This window comes from Lutjanus erythropterus, chromosome 13, assembly GCF_056507025.1.
Source record: "Lutjanus erythropterus isolate fLutEry1 chromosome 13, fLutEry1.hap2, whole genome shotgun sequence".
In the NCBI taxonomy this organism is placed as follows: Eukaryota; Metazoa; Chordata; class Actinopteri; order Lutjaniformes; family Lutjanidae; genus Lutjanus; species Lutjanus erythropterus.
The window spans coordinates 5256466-5278214 of record NC_139329.1 but is presented as its reverse complement, the minus strand read 5'-3'; the positions used below and the strand labels follow the sequence as shown (position 1 = coordinate 5278214).

Genomic DNA, 21749 nt, shown 5'->3' with positions numbered 1-21749 from the left:
AAGTACAAGTGCTGCTGCATTACTAAAATATAATTCAATTACAAGTAAATGCACTACTGTTACAAATATACTTAAGTAAAAGTATTATAACTCAGAGTATTAGTAACTTTTAACCGTTGATGTCACAGTCACCTGTTTTTTTCATGAACCAATAGTTGAAACATTAAAAATCATTAATAGTTTATAAAATACAAAACACCTTTTTCTCCTTATTCTATTTTTCCTTCTTTTTTGTTAATTAATTTAAAACAATGTGAAATGAGGTCCAAATTACTGCCATAACTATTGATTAAATATCTATTAATAATGTTAAATCTGGTTACATTTTCATTGATTAATGATTAATCATCAGACTTTTGCTGCTGTAGCGTTTTGTCTTGTTTTTCATTTGTATGTCCTGGTTTTGTCTGGATTGGCTCATTTATGATCAGATCATCTGATTGGCTGCTAAAATGCAGATGAAAGGTTTGAATATTGATTCAAATTTAACTCAGTGCTCAACTATGATTTTAAAAGTAACTAAGTAAATTACATCTTGTAATGCATACTTAAGTCTGAGTAAGAGTACAGACTTGCACATCTGCTCATAAAAATACAAGTACCCAAAAAACCTACTTAATTACAGTAATTTGAGTATTTGTAATTAGTTACTTCCACTCCTGTCGATTAATAGTTGGTTGTTTTAAAATATCAGAAAATGGTGAAAAATGTCAACCAGTGTTTTCTCATTAACATTTAATGTTAGAAAATTGTAACTTTTTTCTTAAAAAGATACTGAAGTCAAGATGATCAAAATAGTTGGTGATTAATTTCATAATCGCTTATGAATAGATTGATGATGATGAATTGATTGATTGTTGCAGCTCTAGATCAAACTAGAGTGTTTGATAGAAGAGTTTTAGTGTTATAAATGAAAATGAACATGTCCATGAACTGGTTGAAGACAAAATAAACATTATTAATGAGGTTCTGTCAAGAAATGAACAACTTTGAATTAATAAATGAGGAGCACTGTTTAGGTCCCGCTCATTAAATTGACTCGTCTACTCTCCTGCATCCACTTGGCTAACGGTGTCTTTCCTTGTGTGATAATGATGTTAATTGACATCAGGTTCATAGTGCTTCTTAAGTTTAAGGAACAATGAGAATTGTGGGTGGCTCCCTAAATTTATGTTGCAGTTTTTTCCTCAGTTAAAGCTGAGGGGTGAGATTCTGTGTGAACTGAACATGTGTGCTTGTGTTTCGTTTTTGCTTGTTTGTGTACCAGCTGATGGAGTCTGACCATGGATGAGGAGGAGGTTGACCCTGATGATGAAAATGTGAAGTCCGTCTTAGCTCAGGAATACTCTGAACTGCTAAACATCCTTAGTGGTCAGACACCCACAGTCATAATGGAGTTGTGCCAAATGATGCCTGGTAATTCTCGGTGGGACATCAACCACCCAGCCCTTTCTGCGGCAGCACTAACAGACACCATCAGAGCCATGTTGGATTACTTCTGCACTTCCCGTGCTGTAGATTGCAGCAACTTCCTGCAGAGCGTGTGTATGTCCTGTGAGAACATCCCCATGCACCTGGAGACAAGGCTCATGTCAGTGGCTTGGTGTGCAGACAGTGAGTAAAATGATGTTATAGATGTTGACAGGTGATGCAAGTCCTTGGCTGAAAGCTTTATACTCAGTGTTTTCAGTTTTTAATTTCATACAAATACATCACATATGATTCTTGTACACATATCTCATGGTTTAAGAAAAAGGATAGCTCAGTGTGTCAATACAAAGCAGGACTGAAAACACTGTGAAAAACACACAGGGCTAACATAAAGTTTGGGGTCATATTTCTTGATCGGTTGAAAGTGAAATGTGTTTTTTTTGTCTGTCTGTGGGAAGTACCTGTTATTACATCATTTTTGCATTGTGGTGCAACCACACAGTGAACAGAGCTGCAGCAGTTTGCTGCCCTGTGAAATTCAACAGTGATGCATTTGCACTTTGTCTTATTAACAAATTAAGAGCACAGTCCAAAAAAATGTAAATGCGAATAGAACAAATTGAGATATTCTGTTACTTTTGCAGAACATTTCTGCACTGTGCTTTGTTTAAACCATGACCTCTGCACAGTTCCAAACCAGAAAGGGTTGATTGCTAAATTTGTCAGACACTGTATATGATGAGCTTAAATGTTAGGGTCCATTTTTGCTGTACAGTTTTTCACCGTGGAGCATGTCAACATGTGAACTTCTAGGTTTTTTATTTAATGCTTCTGTCAAAAGTTTTCTTGGTTCATCAGTGAAATGTTTTATTTTAATTTGGAAAGAAAAACATGCTGTGTGCATTTGTCACCAGTGTTGAATCACCTCTTAATTATGATAGCCATTCAATATTTTTGATTACCATGTTTATTTTTGCATTACTTATTTCTAAGCCACACAGCAGGCTACAGTATTATAAATATTATCAGTTTCTTGGACTGCAATTCATAAAATATTTTCAATCATTCCTGGTGGCAACCTTCTTATTTACAGTCCTTACTGCCATAAAACCATAGATGCTGTGCATTTTGTTATGTTCACTGTATGGAGTGGAATAATGAATAAGTGATACTCGCTCACTCATGCTAGTAAAAAAAACTATCTTTGTGCAGGTCTGGCTAACAGTATGACTTTCTGACTAATTGTTCAGCAGATGCCATACTGTCCCCCGCCACAGAACCAGTTTCTCTGAAAAACACAGGTAGTTAACATTTGTCTCTTAACGCTGCCTGACTGTGAGTGTGAGAATTGTGTGTATGTGTCCATGTAAATAGGATTATATATATTTTGCTTATGTCAGGCTGCACTGGCATGGATAAATAGACATTCAGTCTGCACTACTCACTCAGTTATTGTTCATACTGTGCTTCTGCTGTGTATTTAAATATTGCGCACACTCAATGCAGTGCAATGCAAGCAATACAAAGTAAGGCTAGCCATCCAGTGGTCTGCTTTTAGATGAAATGTGTTTCTTTATTTGGGATTTGTTTCAATATCATTATTTACTTTATGGTAAAGGACCTCTCAGGTAGTCTCATTGACAAAGGACTGAGGAGAATTGAAAGTGAAAGATAGCTGTGTAGAGAAGCTGCAGCTATGATCAGCATGTCATGAGTAAATCTTATGATTTTTCTCTTTTGTTTCATTTTGGGAATCCCCAGAATCTCCAGACAATTTAGAAACTAAAAGTAAGGGGCTAAAAATAGTATCCATCTTATGCAAAATTCTGGTCTGTTGATAGCATTAGTCTTTTTGGATCTTATTCAGTATTTTTATGTGCTGTATGTTTTTTTTTTTTTTTTTTTGCACTGTAGATGCAAAAAAAGAAAATTCCACTGCTAGTGTAACGGATGAGAAGTCGTCATCACTGCCCTCAGATCAGCAGCTCGTCAAACGCCCACGGATTGGTAAAACATGCACAGAACACTTCAACCATGTTACATTGCAGCAACATTCACATGCATAAACCAGCCTGGCAAATGGCCATTCACTGGTTAAAGTCCATGGATTTATCAAGGGAACTGGATACACTGTGGCAGGGTCAGCTTTGCTGGCAATTTGTCTTACTGGCAATTCTAGTGGTGAACAAAAAATATCCTGCACCCAAAAAAGGACTGTCCTTTTGCTGTAGCTGTAGAACTGTTAGCAAGACATGTCAAAAAGCTCACAAGGGCATATGTTACTTTTTGTGATGTGATTTTTTAAAACTTCTGCAGACTTGTTGTGTTTGACATTTCAGTTTAAAACATATGTCATGAGTTATATGAAAGAAACCAGGAAGAGTTAAAATATTTTTGGTATACATGCTGGTTAAGCACCTGTCACTGGAGCAATTGGGATCCTATCTTAAAACACTGTATCCAGTTCTCATAATCCACCTTCTGACAGCTACCAAAATCAAGATCTAACCATCAAGTTGTAAACTGACTTTACACACACAATAAAACCAAAAGTGAAATGAGAAGTTTTCATTCCACAGTGATGTTTTTAACTGGGGGAGTAAACCAGGCATGTGAGCCATGTTTCTTTTACTGGGGATTACATTACCAGGGTAAACGCACTTCTCATGTTTAGTGCTGAACCAAAACAACATTACTTGAATAACTTAGAAACAACTCTCTGTGCCTGTAGTATAAATGTCCCACATCTGATTTATTTTTATATAGGGTGTGAATATTTTGTATCTCATGAGTTATTTTGTTAACCAGACATGTACACATACATTTTTTCATACCTAATAATCCTGTTTCTTGTACTGTGTGTTTTCTAAAGGTTGTATCTTTGTGTGTGTCATTACAAAACATCAACAGAAAAAGAAATTGTATGTTGAAGTTGCAGTTTAGTGTTAAAATTACTGTCTGACCCTGCAGGGTGTAGCCCTTTAAAAACTGATCTGTCATTTACTTGCATCTTTCAGCTTTGTCCCTCCCCAAGAAATACAATTTTCTCTGCAGAGAATCTGCAGTTTTTTATTTGTGTTTTACTGTCTTCTACCCACAGACTACTGGGAGCAGTATCTTCCTGCTGTGGTGAATTTACTGCTGAGGAGGTGGGAGCGACTCAGTGAGCACCTAGTGAGAGAGGTCGCGCTGGAGAATGTGTGGGTCGGCCTAAGAACAGCAAAAAGAGGCAGGGACAGACCTGATCAAACCCCATTATCAGGAGACAGAGGGGGCAGAACCCCAGGTTAGCATGACTTCTGCTCATTATACACCAGGAATTCCCTTAATTTATTTGAAAATCCAACCTTTATTTAAATATGAAATATTTCAAAATACTGTATACATAAGTGTGGTGCATGCACATGAAAAAATACTAAGAAAAGATTTTTTTCATCAAACTCAGAGCCTGATGGGGATTTTGGGTCTATGGAGTCCAAAGTGACATTGGAGACCCTCCTTCAGGGATGTACAGGAAAGGTGACAGTTCTCGTTGGCAAGTCTGGATCAGGAAAAACTCTGCTGATGTCCCGTTTAGGACAGCAGTGGGCACATGGACTTGTAAGTTTACATTTTTCCTCATCATTCAGTAGCTATTAAAAATAGCTGCATTATCAGGGATATTCTGTGCCAATCTGCTGGATTTGTGTCACTGAAAGTAGAACTTGGTCTGCCACTGGCCTTGCATGTACCATGTAAACAGACCTCTGTAACCTGCTCCTCCTCTGCTTGAGGCTAGAGGCTCAAACACCATGCTATCAGCACAACACACCCACATTTCTGAACACACTTGCTGTGGTCCAGTTGCATTGCAGGTAATGTATGTGCCACATTTTGCCTGTGTGGAATGAAAAAATACAAAATTTCTTTGCAGTGCCAAAACTGATAAAGTGCTTTTTCAGTGATAAACAAGCTGACAGTGTGCATCAGAAAGCAAAGCCATCACAGTCTCCTGTAACATCACCCCGGTGCACCCTCTTGGTTTAACACACATTGAAACTTCTGTTTTGTTAATGACGGCAATGAAAACAGGCTGTCTTGTTCAAACTTTTATGTCACTGTAAATACACATTTAAATGTAATTTTGGATCAGACTTGTTGTCATAAAAGAACAGGATCAGGACATACCATACCAAAATGTATCAATTTATGGAAATTTTATCATTGCATCTCTATAACATCATCAGACTGATGGTGGACAAGTATCAGAATTGATGCAGCAGAACCAGCGATTTCATTTTCTTTATTCCATTCATTCTTCTACCACGTCAAAACCTGGCTCCTACATTACCTATAGTGCTACTTGGCCTCTAACAGCTCAATCTGAGATTCAGGTGTGTTATGCTCAAGTGGCTGAAAGATGAACTCAATGTGGAAGTGCCAAAACTGCAGTTCCTCAAAAGTTGCAGTTTTGGTCTCTATAGGTAATTTTCCCCCTTCATGACAATTGTAGGGAGGATGAATTTTTATAAATCTCATTCATTTAAATTATATTAAGGGTTATAGTTCTGCATAATTAAGGTTTGAGTGACTGGTGGGTGCCAGATGGCTAGCTGCTAGGTGTCCTCTTCATTCGGTCGCCTCAGCTACATTCACGCTCTACCTTTAACAAACTATACCCATTTTTGGATTAGCTGGGAGTTACCCAAGTCAGGCACTGCCAACATGGCAACAGCCAGCCACTGTGAGCTTCAAAACAATTCTTCAGAGACTGTGAGTGATGTCACGGACACTCCGTCCACTTATAATTGTCTACAGTTATTCTATTAGTGGCTAATGTAGCCTTAAGCTGCTAACCTTAAGCAGAGACTACCCTAGATGTAGTCTTCAGCCCGACTGATGCTGACATCACTTTAGGCAATGTATCAGATTTCACACTCCTCCAACTGGAGTCACAAAAGGCTTTGTACAGTTTTTTTCCCCTTTAAGTTTACCCTCTCTGCTGAGTTTATTCTCTCATTTTATCTTTATTTTTGTCTCTCCCTCCCTCTCTCTGTTTCCATCTCATTGTCTCTCTCTTATCATCCAGGGCCCTATCCCTTCATCCTTCCTGTTTGTCCTGCTAGAGTTTCGTCAGCTCAACTTGGTGTCCTGCCCTCTCTCCCTGTCTGAGCTGCTATTCCGACACTACCTCCCCCCAAAAGGTGGTGATCATGTAAAGGTATGCAGTTTAGCATAGCAATTCTAGAATAGTACATTTATAAATCAGGACTTCTCAGATGTTATACTGTAAAGTAGCATTTTAAGCCACCCTGTACTAAAATAACTTCATAGTGGCCTCGGGTTATAAGGGGCTGTACTTACAAAGTTGTGTGGTTGAAAATTTTCTTAAAATTGATCTTAAAAAGGAAAAAAACATAGACTTTCTTAAGCAGAGGAGAAAATAAGAAGTGAGAGCAGTGGAAAAGATTCAGACTGAGTTTTCCAGACTGGTTTGGTTTTAGAAGTGGAGGGAAACAATGAAGTTGGTGGGTCTTAAAGCAAAACAAACAAAACATTGCTATTTTCCAAATGTATATATCTTCATATATGTATAAATATTTATGCACATTATAATAATACATTGAGATGAAATTGGTTGTCATGACTTCTATGCTATTGGTTGTCCATTAGTTGTGCAGGACTCGTTTAGAGACACTTAGGTTCATGATTTTTTGTTAATAAATGTAACAGACAAATCATAGCCACTAGTGTCTGCCCAAAAATACATTACAAATACACTGTTTCAGTTATTCTTATATTGTGCAATATATTGTGTCTTTCTGAGCAGAGAGCCATTGTGGATTACCTCCTTTCCAATCCAGAACAAAGCTGTTGGGTGCTGGATGGCTATGATGAGTTTCACAGCAAACTAACCACTCAAGAGATGCATAGGGGGTCACTGGACCCAGAAAACCCTCTGCCTGTTGCAGACCTCATCTCAGGGTTGTTAAATCGTCAGCTTCTTCCAGGATGTACCGTGGTGGTCACCTGTCGAACACGTGATGTCAGTGATGTGGAAGGCATAGCAGATAAAGTGGGACAGCTGCTGGAGTGGGACTGTCATGAGGTTAAAGAATATGTACACAGCTTCTTTGGAGTAAAAGGTAAAACTATGCTTTTATATTCATATTGTGCTAATTGTTATTCTGCATAGATATAGATCTACATTTGTAGGTTTATGTTCAGCAGTTATTTTATATTGAGGCCAACTGCTTATCTATAGTATTTCCAAGTCCCTGTCAAAAACATAGTTGTATAAAATAGGAATTTAGCCAATCACTGGGAGAACTACACAGCTTCTGAAAGCAGTTTTACATGTGTTATATTGCTTTCTAAAGTTTGTGAAAATAACCCCTAATGATGTCATAGGAAGACTTGAAATTGTTGAGTTGCATTATGGGAAATCCAGTGTTTTTGGAGCGTGAGCCGTATTATAAGAATTTTAAGTCATGAAATCTTGGACTCAGCTGATTTTGACCATGTCAATCATCCAAATTTAAGGACATATTTAAGGGGACGGTTCACCCCAAATCAAAAATACATATTTTGCCCCTGGCCTCTAGCGCTATTTATTAATCTAGATTTTTTTTGGCATTAGTTGTACTGCTAGGGAGATATCGGCTGTAGAGATGTCTGCCTTCTCTCCAGTATAATAACAAGCTGAGTGCCAACTCAAAAAATACATTTGGAAAATTCTAAACCAGTCAGAAAGAAAGTAGATTCTAAAGTAGTTCTGGTAGATTCTACTGCAGAGAGAAAGTAGTTCCTACATGAAACTGCTCACAACAGGGTGTGTGGATTAAAATGTATTTTTTGGTGCTTTGAACACCACAAGCTGAGTGTCTTTTAGTGCTATTATATTGGGGAGAAGGCAGACATCTCTATGGAAAATATTCCCAAAACTCCGCAACTCACACCAAAAAATCTAGATAGATAAATAGCAAAGCAGAAAAATATGTTTTTGATTTTGGGATGAACTCTCCCTTCAAGTGTGCAACACTAAATTTCTAGTGTACCCCTTTAATAAATTTTAGGGTGGCTATTTTTTTTTATATCTCATGCTTAAGTGTCATCATAAACAGTTGATTTTCTTACATTTCTTTGAAATTGACCTTGCAACACCACACACATGTTTTAAGTTATTCTAGCTGATCTCAGTTTGAATTTCATGTGTAAACAGGAATCAGAGCAGGGCCAAAAAAAACTAACAGGCAAAGTAAAAGAAAACATCTGTGTGGATCTACTTTACATTTCTATGAGCTTTAACTAATTTATGTCTCAACTACAAAGGTCACACAACAAACAGAGCTGTTGGGGTGCAGGCAGCGGAACTGTTTCTTTCCAGTCAACACCTCCTTGCCATGTCATCCCTCCCTGCCCTCTGCAACATCTGTTGCATCTGTGTGGAGCACTTACTAGCGGAGGAGAGAGCCGCAGGAAGGGCACAGCTACCGGAAGAAAGAAGAAGTGAGTCAAGGAAAGCAGTGAGAGAAAAAGCACTAAAAGGAGTACAGACGCCAGAAGGAGGAAGAGGAGAGGAGGTCAGTAGAGGAGGGAATCATGCACAGAGTGATGATCAAGGAGGAAGAAGAAGAGGAAGTGCAGACATAATGGATAAAACAAATGGTAGAGCCCTGCTACCTCCAGCACAAGTTGAGATACCCTCCACCCTTACCCAGGTCTACCTCACTGTTCTTGGTGCGTTTCTGAGCCGTGATCCTGATAAAAGAGGAAGGAAAGACACACCACAGACCATGACACTTCAACAGAGGTAGCGGCTGAGTAGAGTACTTAACATATTAACACCATTTCACTACATTGGCACAACATACATAACATAAGGTGAATTATAAATGTGACTGTTGACTGTTAAACACAATCAGTATTTTACACGAAGAGGGAAAACCCAAGAAATATTTATTATTTATATATTTAAAAATGAGAAGAAGGTTTAAAAAAAACACTGGCAAATGTTGCTCTTGTAGTGATATAGTGATAGGCTTATTTCATTTTCTGTTTCAGTTCACTCATATGAATGGTTTACTTGCAAAAGCAGTTTGTCTGTTTTAATGTATTTTCCTAAATCATTATCATCATCATCATTTTTTGTGCATACTCCCAAGGACTGTGTATCAAAAAGTTGTTGGGTTGTGTTTTACATTTTCTTAGATCATTTTTTTATTATGCATTCAGGAACAACGTAATATCAGTCAAACTGATGTTGGAGAACTCATTTTAAGAATGGTATTTATTGTTTTTGCAAATGATCATTGATTATACACTGTCTGGCCAACAAATAACTCACCACCTGGATTGAAGAAAAAGGAAATAGGTCAGAGCCTTCCATTAGATGATTACTATAGTGATTAATATTTTTCAGCTGGTAACAAGTTATTGAACCCTAACTGATACAGTGATGAACTTCTCATTTCTTAAACAACCATGTCAAAAAAATCTTGAATGATCGGAGATCACTTAAAAGTTTAGTGAAATCAAATCATAAAAACTCAACATTAGAACTCACAGTTATGTTTAATAGTGAAAGTAAGAGCATTTCCACACATACAATGTGAAGAGAACTCAAGGGACTCTGTTCCAGAGTGATGGGGCATCAGGGTAAGAAGAGAGGCAGATGAAGTGATGCTCCCATCATGCCTAGTGTCTACTGTACAAGCCTGTGGGGGCAGTGTTATGATCTGGAGTTGCTTCTGTTGATCAGGTTGAGGTTCAGCAACAAAATGAGTTCAGCTCACTACCTGAATATACTGAATGATCAGGTTTTTACATCAATGGATTTTTTTTCCCCTGATGACACGGGCATGTTCCAAGATGACAATGTCAGGATTCATGGGGCTCAAACTGTGAAAGAGTGGTTCAGGGAGCGTGAGACATCATTTTCACACATGGATCGGCCTCCACAGAGTCCAGATGTTAACCTCACTGAGAATCTTTGTGATGTGCTGGAGAAGACTTTACACAGTGACTCTCCCATCATCAATACAAGATCTTGGCAAAAAATACGCAACTCTAAACAGAAATAAATGTTCTGACATTTCTTAAGCTTGTCGAAACAATGCCATGGTGAATGCGTGCCATAATCAAAGCTAAGGGCAGTCCAACGAAATATTAGAGTCTGACTTTTTTTTTGGCCAGGCAGTGTATAATGTAGCATCCCAAAACTGCAAATGTCATTGTTAGTTAAATTTCGATCAGATGCAGATGAATGAATTTGTGAGTTTTCTGTCTCTTTGTGCAGTACTGTGTATATGCTGAGTCAGTATCAGTCTGAGTTGTGTGAGCTGAGTCAGCTGGCCTGGGAAGGCTTAGAGGGCAGTAAGATCCTCTTCATGGAAGAAGACGTTTCTCAGGACGTTTTGAAGCTTTCGATCAGAACGGGGCTCTTCTCACAGGTCAGATATGGTTGTACAGTATGTGAATATTCTCTGCATATCTGTGGGCATCCAGGGTTTCTTACCTCTGTCTGTGTGTGTTTGTTTTGAGGGGGAGTTGGGGGGGTAATGAGATTTTCAGGGGCACCAAATAGTTCAGTTGATACAGCGTGCACCCCATGTACTGAAGCTGAGTCAGCAACAGCCAGGGTTCAATTCTAACCTGAGGCCCTCTGTTGCCTGTAATTCCCCTCTCTCTTTCCCCTTTCTTATCAATGTCTAGCTGCATTATCCACATAATGAAAGCAAAAGTCCAAAACAAAGAATTTTGAACGCTTGTTTGCTTAGCATTAAAAATCTAATTATTACACCAGTATGACAGTATGTGTATTGTTGGTAAAATTGTAACACTTTTCTGCCAAAAATCCAGATAGCATGAATATCTGCATTGTTCTGTTGCATGAAGTCCCATAATCAGTTCCTCTGTGGGCATGGCACAAGTGGCTTTGGTGGTAAAAGGTGTAGGTAAAAGTGATGAGGTTTGAGGTTGGAGTTCTCTGTTGTTTGAAGCTCTGAAATGAGAAGCCCACTTTGACTGCTTTTTTCTCAGTAATAATTCATTCGCTGCAATATTTAAAATCAACTGATTGTTGATGGGGATTTGTGGACTGATTGTCGAAGGTAGAGACATTAATTATTACTTATTATGTGGCCTGGCTCCTTCAAATTAACCTTTGTACCATTCTATAAATAACCACCATTGCCCCCAACCCCCACCCCACCACCATCATCACCTCTTTTCGGATAATATCATAAATCCTTGCAAGTTGCTTAATATATTCACCTCTCTGCTTACACACCATCACACATAAAAACTATGTAATGCTGCTACACGCATCTCTTAACACTTTCATGCTCACAAAATGATAAACTTTTTCACATGCTACATATTACTTTACTCTGACATTGTCACTCTCTGGCCAATTTTATACTGACTTTGTGGCAGATGTCACTGGAAAGTGCGACATAATAAATTGCACGCTTGTTTGTATTTTCCTGCCAGGTGGAGCTCAGATCTGAGGAGGGGATGCTCTTCAACTCCTACTGTTTCATTCATCTAACAGTACAAGAGTTTTTGGCTGCCCTTCGAATCATGACCAGTCAGGATGTTAGTGACGCACAGCTCAAGAAGAGGTAAGGAACTGAAATTAGAGAAGCCAATTGAAACTTGGAACATGGTCTACTGAGCTGATGATGATCAGGTAGGCTCTCTAAAGAAGAAACTGTGGCCACTATTTAACAGCAATCACAATAACCGACACGGTGCTGTGCTTGGAATCAATTATAATTTACTAGAACTGTTTTTACATACATCTTTAGTTTGTGAATGTTAACAGAATTACCAAATTATCAGCCGAACCCTGTACTGGAAAAAGATGTATAAATACAGCGAAGTACTTACAGTACTGTATGACCTAATTTTCTGAATACCATCACCTACTGTAACTTAACACTGCCTCATTTGAATGAAACTCCATCTGTTTCCATCTGTCCACCCATATTTGTGCTTTATGACCTCTGCTGTGCACAAAAGACACAAGGAGACAGTGTGTGCACTGCTACTAAAGTAGAGACCTGTAAGCTAAACTTGGAAAATCATCTTAGTGGAGGAAGTATTCAGATTTTTGCTTAAGTAAAAGTACTAACAAAAAAGTAAACTTGAACTGTTTTGAATTAGACGGCTACTAATGATTATTTTCATTATGGATTAGTCTTCTGATTATTTTCTCAAGTAACAGATTAAGTTGATTGTTTGGTTTATAAAATATCAAAAAATAGTGACACCTCAAAACCCCCCAGGCATCAAAATTATTCAAAATAAATTAGAATAATAAAAAAAAGGGCAAGGAAAATCAGGAAATCCTCACATTTGAGAGGTTGGAACCATTTGGAATCTTTACATAAAAATTTCCTTCAGCAATTTAACAACAAAATAGTTGCTATTCATTATCTGTCAATTAATTAATCAATTGTCTCACCAAGCTGTCAGATAAAAGTAGCGAAGTAGAAGTATAAAGTAGTATGGAAATAAGTACAGTACTTGAGTCAGTGTACTCAGTTACATTCCACCACTGCATCTCATATAAAAAAATAATTATATTCAGCATTAAGTGATCTAAGAGCTTATATATAAGATTAGGTTTCCAAATGTCCCCTAAATCAGTAGCATGTAGGGGTCATGTGAATAATGATATAAGGTGCAAAAGAGTGCTAATTAATCAAATAGAGTTAACACTTCATACCAGGAATAACCCAGCTATGGAAAGACATGAGCCGTGTAAGTTGAGACATGCCCGTCCCATCTTCCGTAAAAGGCATGCAAGCATGTGCTGACATGGGCTCAAAGTGGATGATCCAGTCACAGTAGTGGGGGCTCTGGGGGTCAGTAGAAGGGGTGGGGATGGGGAGAGGTGGGGGCACTGACACTGAGACTTGACACAGCAGGAGGTGAACACCGTCACTAAATAAAAGCTTTCCTGTGTATAGCCGCATTAAAAATCATATTAACAGTTTCTGCCTAATGTTTTCCTTGTAAGGAGAGTGTCTTGCTGTTACTTCACTAGTCAAGTTGAGATATAACTGCCATGCAGCTGGTTTCATTCTCTCTAGCTAGAGACTTTTATTTTATGTCATATCCAGTTAATGTTAAGATTTGCTAACCACAGTAGTGCAGGGGTTTTCCCTGATCAAGCAGGCAGTTAAAAGCATTAACTGTTGTCTGTTGTGCTTGTGTTCTATGTGTGTATTGTGGCAATTCATTACTAAGTGTGTGACATTGAAATCCCACAGTTGTGACGCTAGTAAGCTATGAACTACAGCTATGAAAGTGCCTGTTGACTCATCTGCACAACATCTGTAAAAACAGCAAAACCTCTTAGATTTCTTAGTGAAAACTTTTGGAAACTAAATAGTAGCTTGACAAATAGAGAAATTCCCTTCATGCCATTGTTATGTAATGATCAGTAAGCAGTGTACTGTACAACATATGAGTTATTCTCATTTGGCTGGAGAGGCTAGGAACTGTCCTCTACACACCAATATAATGTAGGCATGTACCTTCATCTCAGTCCAAGTTAAATATTGACTTTTCTCTATCCTCTTCCTCATTGCTCTCTCAGATTCAGTCTGAAAACTCGCTGGACAACCAAGTCAGACCAGAGGACTGTGTTTACTGACTCCCTGCACCTGTTTGTATGTGGCCTGGCCTCCCCAAGCTGCACTGCAGCCTTAGTTGAATTAGCCAGGACTTCAGCTGGAGCAGGAGGCCAACACTGGGTCTTAAAACGACAAGCCCTCGTTTTAAAACTGCTAAAAAACCTGTGTCACAACAACACCCTGACTGGACCAAAGGTAGAATATGAACGGAAGTGAATCCTGATAAATGCTAATGTAATTTAACTGTACTGATTTTTTTCTCTCTGTTTCTTATTTTACTGATACTACCTTCGTACATCCTCTCAGATGTTGGAGCTTTGCCATTGTGTCCAGGAGAGCGAGAACCACCAACTGGCTCAGCAGGTTGTGGGTACAAGACCTACCCTGGAGCTCCGCAACATCCGGCTTTTACCAAATGATATTGATGCACTGGCTTTTGTAGTTAACTCAGTAGGTAATAATGGCGTTGGACTGGACTTTGGAGCATGCTCAATGGAGATGGAGTGTTTAGATGTCCTGCCCAGATGTCAGTGCATTCATTACCTCTGGTGAGTCTACACACGGCATGTGAGGCTAAGAACTATTTTTTATTGCCAGTGGCATGGCTCATTAACCTGGACATGCCAGACTGATTCCCCCTTTTTGATTTTTTTTTTGGTTTTTTTTACAAATGTGAATTACAGTAGTTTGGGATTTCTCAGTTCATTTTTTGTTTCTCTGGTGCACAGACCAAAATACATCTGGATGAATGACACGTGAAAAAAACATGCACTGACATGTGTGAGCAACAGATCCAAGTAGGGATGGGGCTTGGTTCGTTTTCAAGCAGGAAAGAAAATGGCACCCTGGTCACGAACTTTGTCAAATTGCAGCTAAACAGCTCACTAAGATGTGTTTCTGGGAACATTTGAGATGGGAAATAGGCAATGCTGCAACAGAATCTTGATTCATATTTGCATGTGGATATTTCTGAATGGAAGGGTGGGCAGATGTATGTGCCAGAGCAAATGAAGCAAGAGTTTGCAGATTCATCTGGTCACCAGATAGAGGTTCACTTAAGGAGAAATTGAAAACTGAAGCTTTAACACACAGTAATGGTGAGGTGGAAGATGTGGTGTTGATGTGTCAACAATCTGAAAACCAGTGTTTAACACCTGTGTTAAGAGAACAGCAAATGTGGAAAGAGTTGCTACTTTGCCTTTGACATTCCTCAGGTGATGGGACACCTGTCCTGCATATTGTGTAACTGACTGAGGTTCTTTATTTCCTGCTGTGTCCCCATGGTTGGCTGAGTCAGTCTGTAACAAGTAGACCCTCTGTGGACTCGAGGACAAAAAGATGACAGCTAACTAACTAACACCTTTAAGGAATATTTTATTAGACTGACTCAAAAGAGAGTGAACTCCTACCTTCAATGGGGAAAGCATCGAGTCCTGCACAGTAGACTCAGCAGCATACTGTACTTGTGCACAACTGTTCAAGTTATGGATAATAACAGGAACAAGACAGTGGATACCAGCAGCAGGTCCTGTTGCCTCAGAAGCTCTAGAGGCCTCGATGCCTAACATATTGGTCCCAGTGTCAGCATTACACACACCCCATTTACACTTGGTATTAAAATGGCATCTGCTATCCGGACATGTTATCCGGGTAATAAATGACCTGATCTTGCCTTGCGTATGCACCTGGTATTTTTAATACGTTCTTGTTATCCTGATTGACATCAGACATCCTCCAGAACAAGACCTCCAGAGTAACCGCGTCAGTAATTTGAGGTGGAGACAAATCAACCCCAGACTCATTTTAAAAAATCACAAAGTTTTGTGAGTTGTCTAATGAACACACCTTGTTATTTCTTAGCATATATCATTCATTTCTGACCTGTATTGCTGTCATTTTCCATGCAGGTCTTTTGAATAACACATCTTCTGGTGTTTCATGGCACAGAAGAGACACCTCTTTCTGCCTTCTTACGCTCCAAATTTGAATGACAACTTATACTTGTACTTATACTTGTATACCATGTTAGCTAAAAATAAATATCTGTGGCTGCCCCTATAACTCAGTTGGCAGAGTGTGCGCACTATGTGTTGAGGCTGTTAGTCCTCTGCAGTGACTGCCAGTTCGATTCCCGCCTGTGGCCCATTTGCTGCATGTCATCCCCTCTCTCTCTCCCCCTTTCCCGTCATACCTTCAGCTGTCCTATCTGAATAAAGGCAGAAAAATAAAAATAAATATCTGTATCAATGTTATGCTGTGTACAAAAGCCAGCATGTTGTATAGCTGGAGTTTACACCTACCTAAGATCTGAACACAGTGCGAGCCAGACTACCTCCAGATATGGTCAGACAGATCTGATCACATTCTGATCATGAGGGATTTACACCTTGCATTAACATACATTTTTCCATATCTAACTTGTCTGGGTACCAGTTGCATTTTAATACCCAGTATAATTGGGGTCACAGACACAGATGCAGTTATAAGGTCCGATACACACTTTTATTTTCTGTTGGTTTTTTATGTTCTCATTCTTTTGTGTCCCTAACAATCTGACATATTTGGGGGGATGTCTTTGTGTCTTAGCTTATCAAACCTTAAGGCTTGTTGCAAATGATTTTTTTCACTATTTGTTTGTTGTCAGCTTTCGTGGCCGCAAGTATGGTGACAAGTTGGCTGAGAAGTTGTCCTCCATTTTGCCAAAATTCAAAAGCCTGACAAAACTAGAGTAAGTTTCAAATGTGTGCTTTTCCTTTTCCTGCCGCATTTTCTCTCTGTTTCGAAACTCTCTTGAATTCATATCTAGCTCATCAAGAGTGCTGTCAGTGTATTTTTTCTTTATAAGGAATGTAGTACAAGCACTTTAACACCCTTGCAATAGTGGCTGATGTTGTCTTTTGTCTTATCAAGGTTTTGTGGAGCCAGTCTGACTGCCACAGGAGCAGCTAGTTTGGCCTCTGCTCTACAGAACTGTCCAGACATCACTGAAATCAAGTATATCTGCTGCAACATTTTTTGTGTTGTGTTTCTGACTAATTAGAGTGCTGACACCTGATATCTAATATACTGTAATATTTTGGGTGCAGATCTAAAATTTGACACCAAGCTTTTGTTTTGTGTTGCAGTTTGAGTGACAACAATCTGAAAGATGCAGGGATCGAACATATTGCCAATGTTTGTACCAAACTACCAAGACTACACTCAGTGATGTAAGTACATGCTGCTAAATGAGAAGCTATTTTTAAATAAGATTTTGCAAGCATAGTTGCTACAGATTTTGTTTCTGCGTGTGTGCACCTTGCAGGCTGGGTCGAAACAACAGCTCTCTGGCAGCATTGGACTATCTCATCAGGAAAATGTCTTCTTGTTTGAACATACAGCATGTTCATGCAGAGTATGACCACACACGCGCACACATACACAGTTACACCCCAGCGAGGTTACAGTTATCATTATTTTTGCAAGATTTGAGTAACACATAAACCAAACAGTCCCAAGCTCTCTGTTATGGTATCTATGCAAGTTTTGGGCTTATTTTCTGTTTAGTACTTTCAACATTTGACTGCATCATTTCTGCAGCCAAAGTATTTTCACAGTCACATGGAACCTTGAGACTTAGTTTTTGTTTCTTTTTGCAGTGCAATGAAGGAAGTGACCGTTACTTTCACCCAGAACTCTGATTTGAACAGGTGAGTTCAATGTTTAGATATGGTTAATTAGTAAATATAAACCAGCAATTAACTGCACAGTGTGTCTGCGAATAATACTGTCATCAAATGAATTCTGCACACACTGAAAGTCTGTCTTATATATACATTCCCCTCTGCAGCCACAATACTAAGTCTGCACCAACAATTAGGTAAGAAAATAACACTCTTATCGGATGACCACTTTCTAGATCTTAACTCAGAGCCTCTTTCCTTGAAGAACTTTGCTCCTTGTTTGTAGTAAACTGATTCTTAACAGGAACAGCCACAAAATCTATTGACAACAGAGCAGGACTAATTAATTCTCTTTTCACTTATGACGTTTAGCATATTTTTTTTTCCCGTTGATAAGTTTTAATCTCATGGTACCATTTGTTCTCCAGCTTGTTGAACCAGAAATGGAGCCAGCCTGAGATGCAAAAACTTGCAGAGACATTGGCACATTGCCCCACCCTGTCTGTCCTGGAGTAAGTAACCCTAAATAACCTCTTCATAATTAGGAAATCCTCTACCAATGATAAAGCTAGTACATGCCCACCAAGGGACAAGTGTTGAAAATTGGCTTAGTCTATGAACACACTTACAGTACATTGGACACTGCTTATACAACTGTCAGTGTTTTTTCTGGACTTGTTCCTTATAGATAAGCTAATAAACTAAATGTACTCAAGTGCTGTATTTAAAAAACAAATTCAAACTAGTATTTTCAGTACATGCAACTTATACTCCTGCTCCACTACATCTTTTTCTTTCTAGTGAAAAACATGTATCTCCAAATATTTCTGATCATCTGAAGGAATAAGTGTTCCTTTGTGGCTTGAGAAAATTTCCTAAGGGAAATAAACTATTTAAAAGCCCTCTTAGATTAGCTGGAAAATGCACCGTCACAAAGCTGAAAACAGGCTTGTTTCTTGAACTCATGAATGATGGTCCTATTCAGTATGATTCATTGGTGTAGATTAAACTACCCAACATTATATAAAGTAGTTAAAATTAGCTCAACCATAAACATCCTAAAATATCATATATAATAATAAAACACTGACAGGGACCATTTTGCTTTTTTCTTTCAATACCTATTGGTACATTTTTCTGATAATACTTAACATACTTATAGTCAAAGCATTGAATACAGAGTACAATAAAAACTACCAGTTATTGATGTGTGTTCTATACCCTGTCCTGAGTGTTGTTGGCAGAAGTTGATTTATGTGTGACATTACTTCCCCTGTTGTCTGCAGGTGTCACCACAGCTTTTGCATGTTACCATTAGGTGCCAGTCAGCACTATCATTTGTTACTGCTTGATATTCTGTCTGTGTATCATATTGTTAATATACAATATACGTATTGTATATTCATTTAGATCAAATGTTAATAATGTTTTATTATATATTATATCAATGTTACATAATGTGTGTGTGTGTGTGTGCGTGTGTGTGCGTGTGTGCACGTGCCTGTGTGTGTACTATATGTGTTTGTACACCCTAGTCTGTCTGGAGGCCAGTGGGATGTGGAAACTCTGAGGACGCTGACTCAGTTTTTGCCAAAGTTCAATGTCACCAAAAAGACCATGTAAGACTGGATTCATTCCAAACTACCTATTATGAAGCACATGATAGAAAAATGACAGTAATGCTGCAGGTGATATGAACAGCAGCAGATTTTTGACTTTCAGATCTCTTTTCTCTTTCAGTGTGAATGACAGCTGCTCTTCAGTGGAGGGTTTGGTGGTTTTGACTGCTGTGCTTTCTGACTGTCCTGCGTTGAAGGAGCTTCATATCCGGTACAAACCCACCTGCCATGTGCATTACATACTATTAGTGCCCACATGCACACACCATGAAACACACTATACCAAGACATGCATGATTATCATTACTCACATCAGGCAGGACCACTATGTCATTCTTCTACAACGCTCATCACTGTGTAAAACAACCAGATTATATTACTTACCCTAGTTTTCTTTTTTTATTTTACTGTATTCTGAGCAGTCACAAATACTCATAGATTGTTTAGTAATAATGCGCAACATATATTGCTTATTAAATTCTTAAATAGTTGTGCCAACACTGTTCTGTATCTGTATTTTCTTTGTGTGTCAGACTTCAAAGTCCTGTCGAAGTGTCCATAGTGTACTCTGGAGGGAGAGAGCACCCTGGGGATGACAGATCTAAAATTCTCTGGTATGTATAAAATACAAAGCATCCACGTGGAGTAGGGCATGCGATCATTCAAAAAATTATGATACCATTACCAATACCAAAGTGATACCGATACCAGTGGAGTACTTTATACAATACCCTTCTTCAATGGTTCGCCTTTATGAAGACTGGTTTTGGTGATTTGCTTTGAGTACATACAAGTAATAATAGTAATAAATAGTGTATTTATATATATTAGATAGTCATAGTTTTCTATATCTGGGTACCAAAGGGTGAATGCAGGTATCGTTTGACTGTAGAAGTATTGATACTACTTGGTATTGGATTATTTCAATTGATACTTTAAAGGTAGTACTGATACCGAGCCATAACAGGGAGTAACAGTAAACAAAACAAAATTTGAAGTGATGGGGAACTTTATTTTATAACTTTGTACTACTGACTATTGGTATAAATAGTGATGCTGAAGATGATGATGAAAATGTTGCCTCTGTCAGTCTCAGCTGCTGCGGTCTAGTGTCTGCTGATTTGGAGAGAGTATGGAGGAGTTTGGGAACCGTCTCTGGTCTCACTTTGCTGGAGTAAGATACACAAAAACACCATCAAATACAAAACATTTACTAACCTGTAACAGTAACTCAAACACACAATCTCTACCAAACATGTATTGTACACTATACTACTGTATATATGTAGTTGATGCCCAAGTAACTGTCAAGTTAATGGCAACAACGACATGTGGGACTCAAAAATGTTCTACATTTTTAAATTTGTGTTAAAATCTGTTGACTTGGATATTATTCCTTACTGACCTCTCATGTTATGTGCTTACCAGCAGTGGCAAACCATGCATCTACCTCAATTCAGCTGCTTCATTTCTATGCATTGTGTGTATGTAAAACATGGCAGGAGCAGAGCTGCAGGAATCTTACACTGCAGGACAAAAGCAGAATCAGTGTGCGCCATACATGTAGTACATGTAAAAAGGGGATTATCTTGCTGCACATGCTTTCAAATTCTAACATTTGTAGTGAGCGTACTTTATTTTTTACTTTTTTCTTACATATTAAACCAGCGTCACATTCAGGTTAAATTTCAGGCCAGCAGCTGAAATCAACATTCTTGAAATCAGCATCAGAAAAACAAATATATGTGTGTCTAATTTATAGTTACTTTTACTTTTATTGATAATGACCGAAGATGAAGGCAGTATTACCAGCATCAACACTGTACTTCTGCATAGACCATTTTCACGGCAGCCATTTGACATGAAATAGTAGTGTAAACACAGGTGTTGCCAATGATAGTAATTAAGATTCCATTCCATTTAGGTCAAACAGAGTCAGGTTGCTGCTATTGTGCATGTTGGCTGACTGGAAAGGCTATGCTACCCTAAATGGAACAGGACCCTGAACTGTGTTGACCCTACTGCAGTTGTTGCCAAATACCGCTGGGGGGGGTCTAGAGTCACACCATGGGAGAAATATGAAGTGAAAAAATTTGAATGAATATGATTTGTGTAAGAAAAAAAAAACAAGTGCTATCATGCTGACCTTTATTTCACTGAAATTCAAACTAGGTCCTTTTTTATTACTGTTTCTTGTTTATTTGGGTTCCCATTAGCGGTTACAGACTAACAGCTACTATTCCTGCAGTCCACATATTAGTCGCTTCCCTCATTATTGTTAATGATTGATAATAGTTGTGGGGTGAGGGACGTGATTTTTTTCGGCTTCTTAAGGAGGGCATGCTAGAAAAAAATTTGGGAACCATTGCCAACTGCTGCCCTACTATTTCATATCAACATGGGTGTCGTGA

At 38.5% G+C, this 21749-nt stretch overlaps 1 protein-coding gene across 1 annotated transcript in view; it reads left to right on the top strand.

Annotated features, from left to right (window-relative positions):
- Positions 1–1272: 1272 nt before the first annotated feature.
- Positions 1273–21749, top strand: part of nlrc5 (NLR family, CARD domain containing 5) — a 35548-nt gene continuing 15071 nt past the window's right edge. Inside the window, exons 1-22 of the mRNA XM_084733515.1 lie at positions 1273–1614; positions 3346–3438; positions 4532–4717; positions 4877–5031; positions 6500–6631; positions 7241–7556; positions 8743–9223; positions 10709–10862; positions 11905–12035; positions 14021–14252; positions 14364–14605; positions 16702–16785; positions 16968–17051; positions 17183–17266; positions 17362–17451; positions 17696–17746; positions 17887–17916; positions 18148–18231; positions 19255–19338; positions 19460–19549; positions 19872–19952; positions 20429–20512. Of these exons, the coding sequence (XP_084589641.1) occupies positions 1284–1614; positions 3346–3438; positions 4532–4717; positions 4877–5031; positions 6500–6631; positions 7241–7556; positions 8743–9223; positions 10709–10862; positions 11905–12035; positions 14021–14252; positions 14364–14605; positions 16702–16785; positions 16968–17051; positions 17183–17266; positions 17362–17451; positions 17696–17746; positions 17887–17916; positions 18148–18231; positions 19255–19338; positions 19460–19549; positions 19872–19952; positions 20429–20512 (3299 nt within the window). The 5' untranslated portion in view covers positions 1273–1283. The remainder of the gene's footprint in view (positions 1615–3345; positions 3439–4531; positions 4718–4876; positions 5032–6499; positions 6632–7240; positions 7557–8742; positions 9224–10708; positions 10863–11904; positions 12036–14020; positions 14253–14363; positions 14606–16701; positions 16786–16967; positions 17052–17182; positions 17267–17361; positions 17452–17695; positions 17747–17886; positions 17917–18147; positions 18232–19254; positions 19339–19459; positions 19550–19871; positions 19953–20428; positions 20513–21749) is intronic.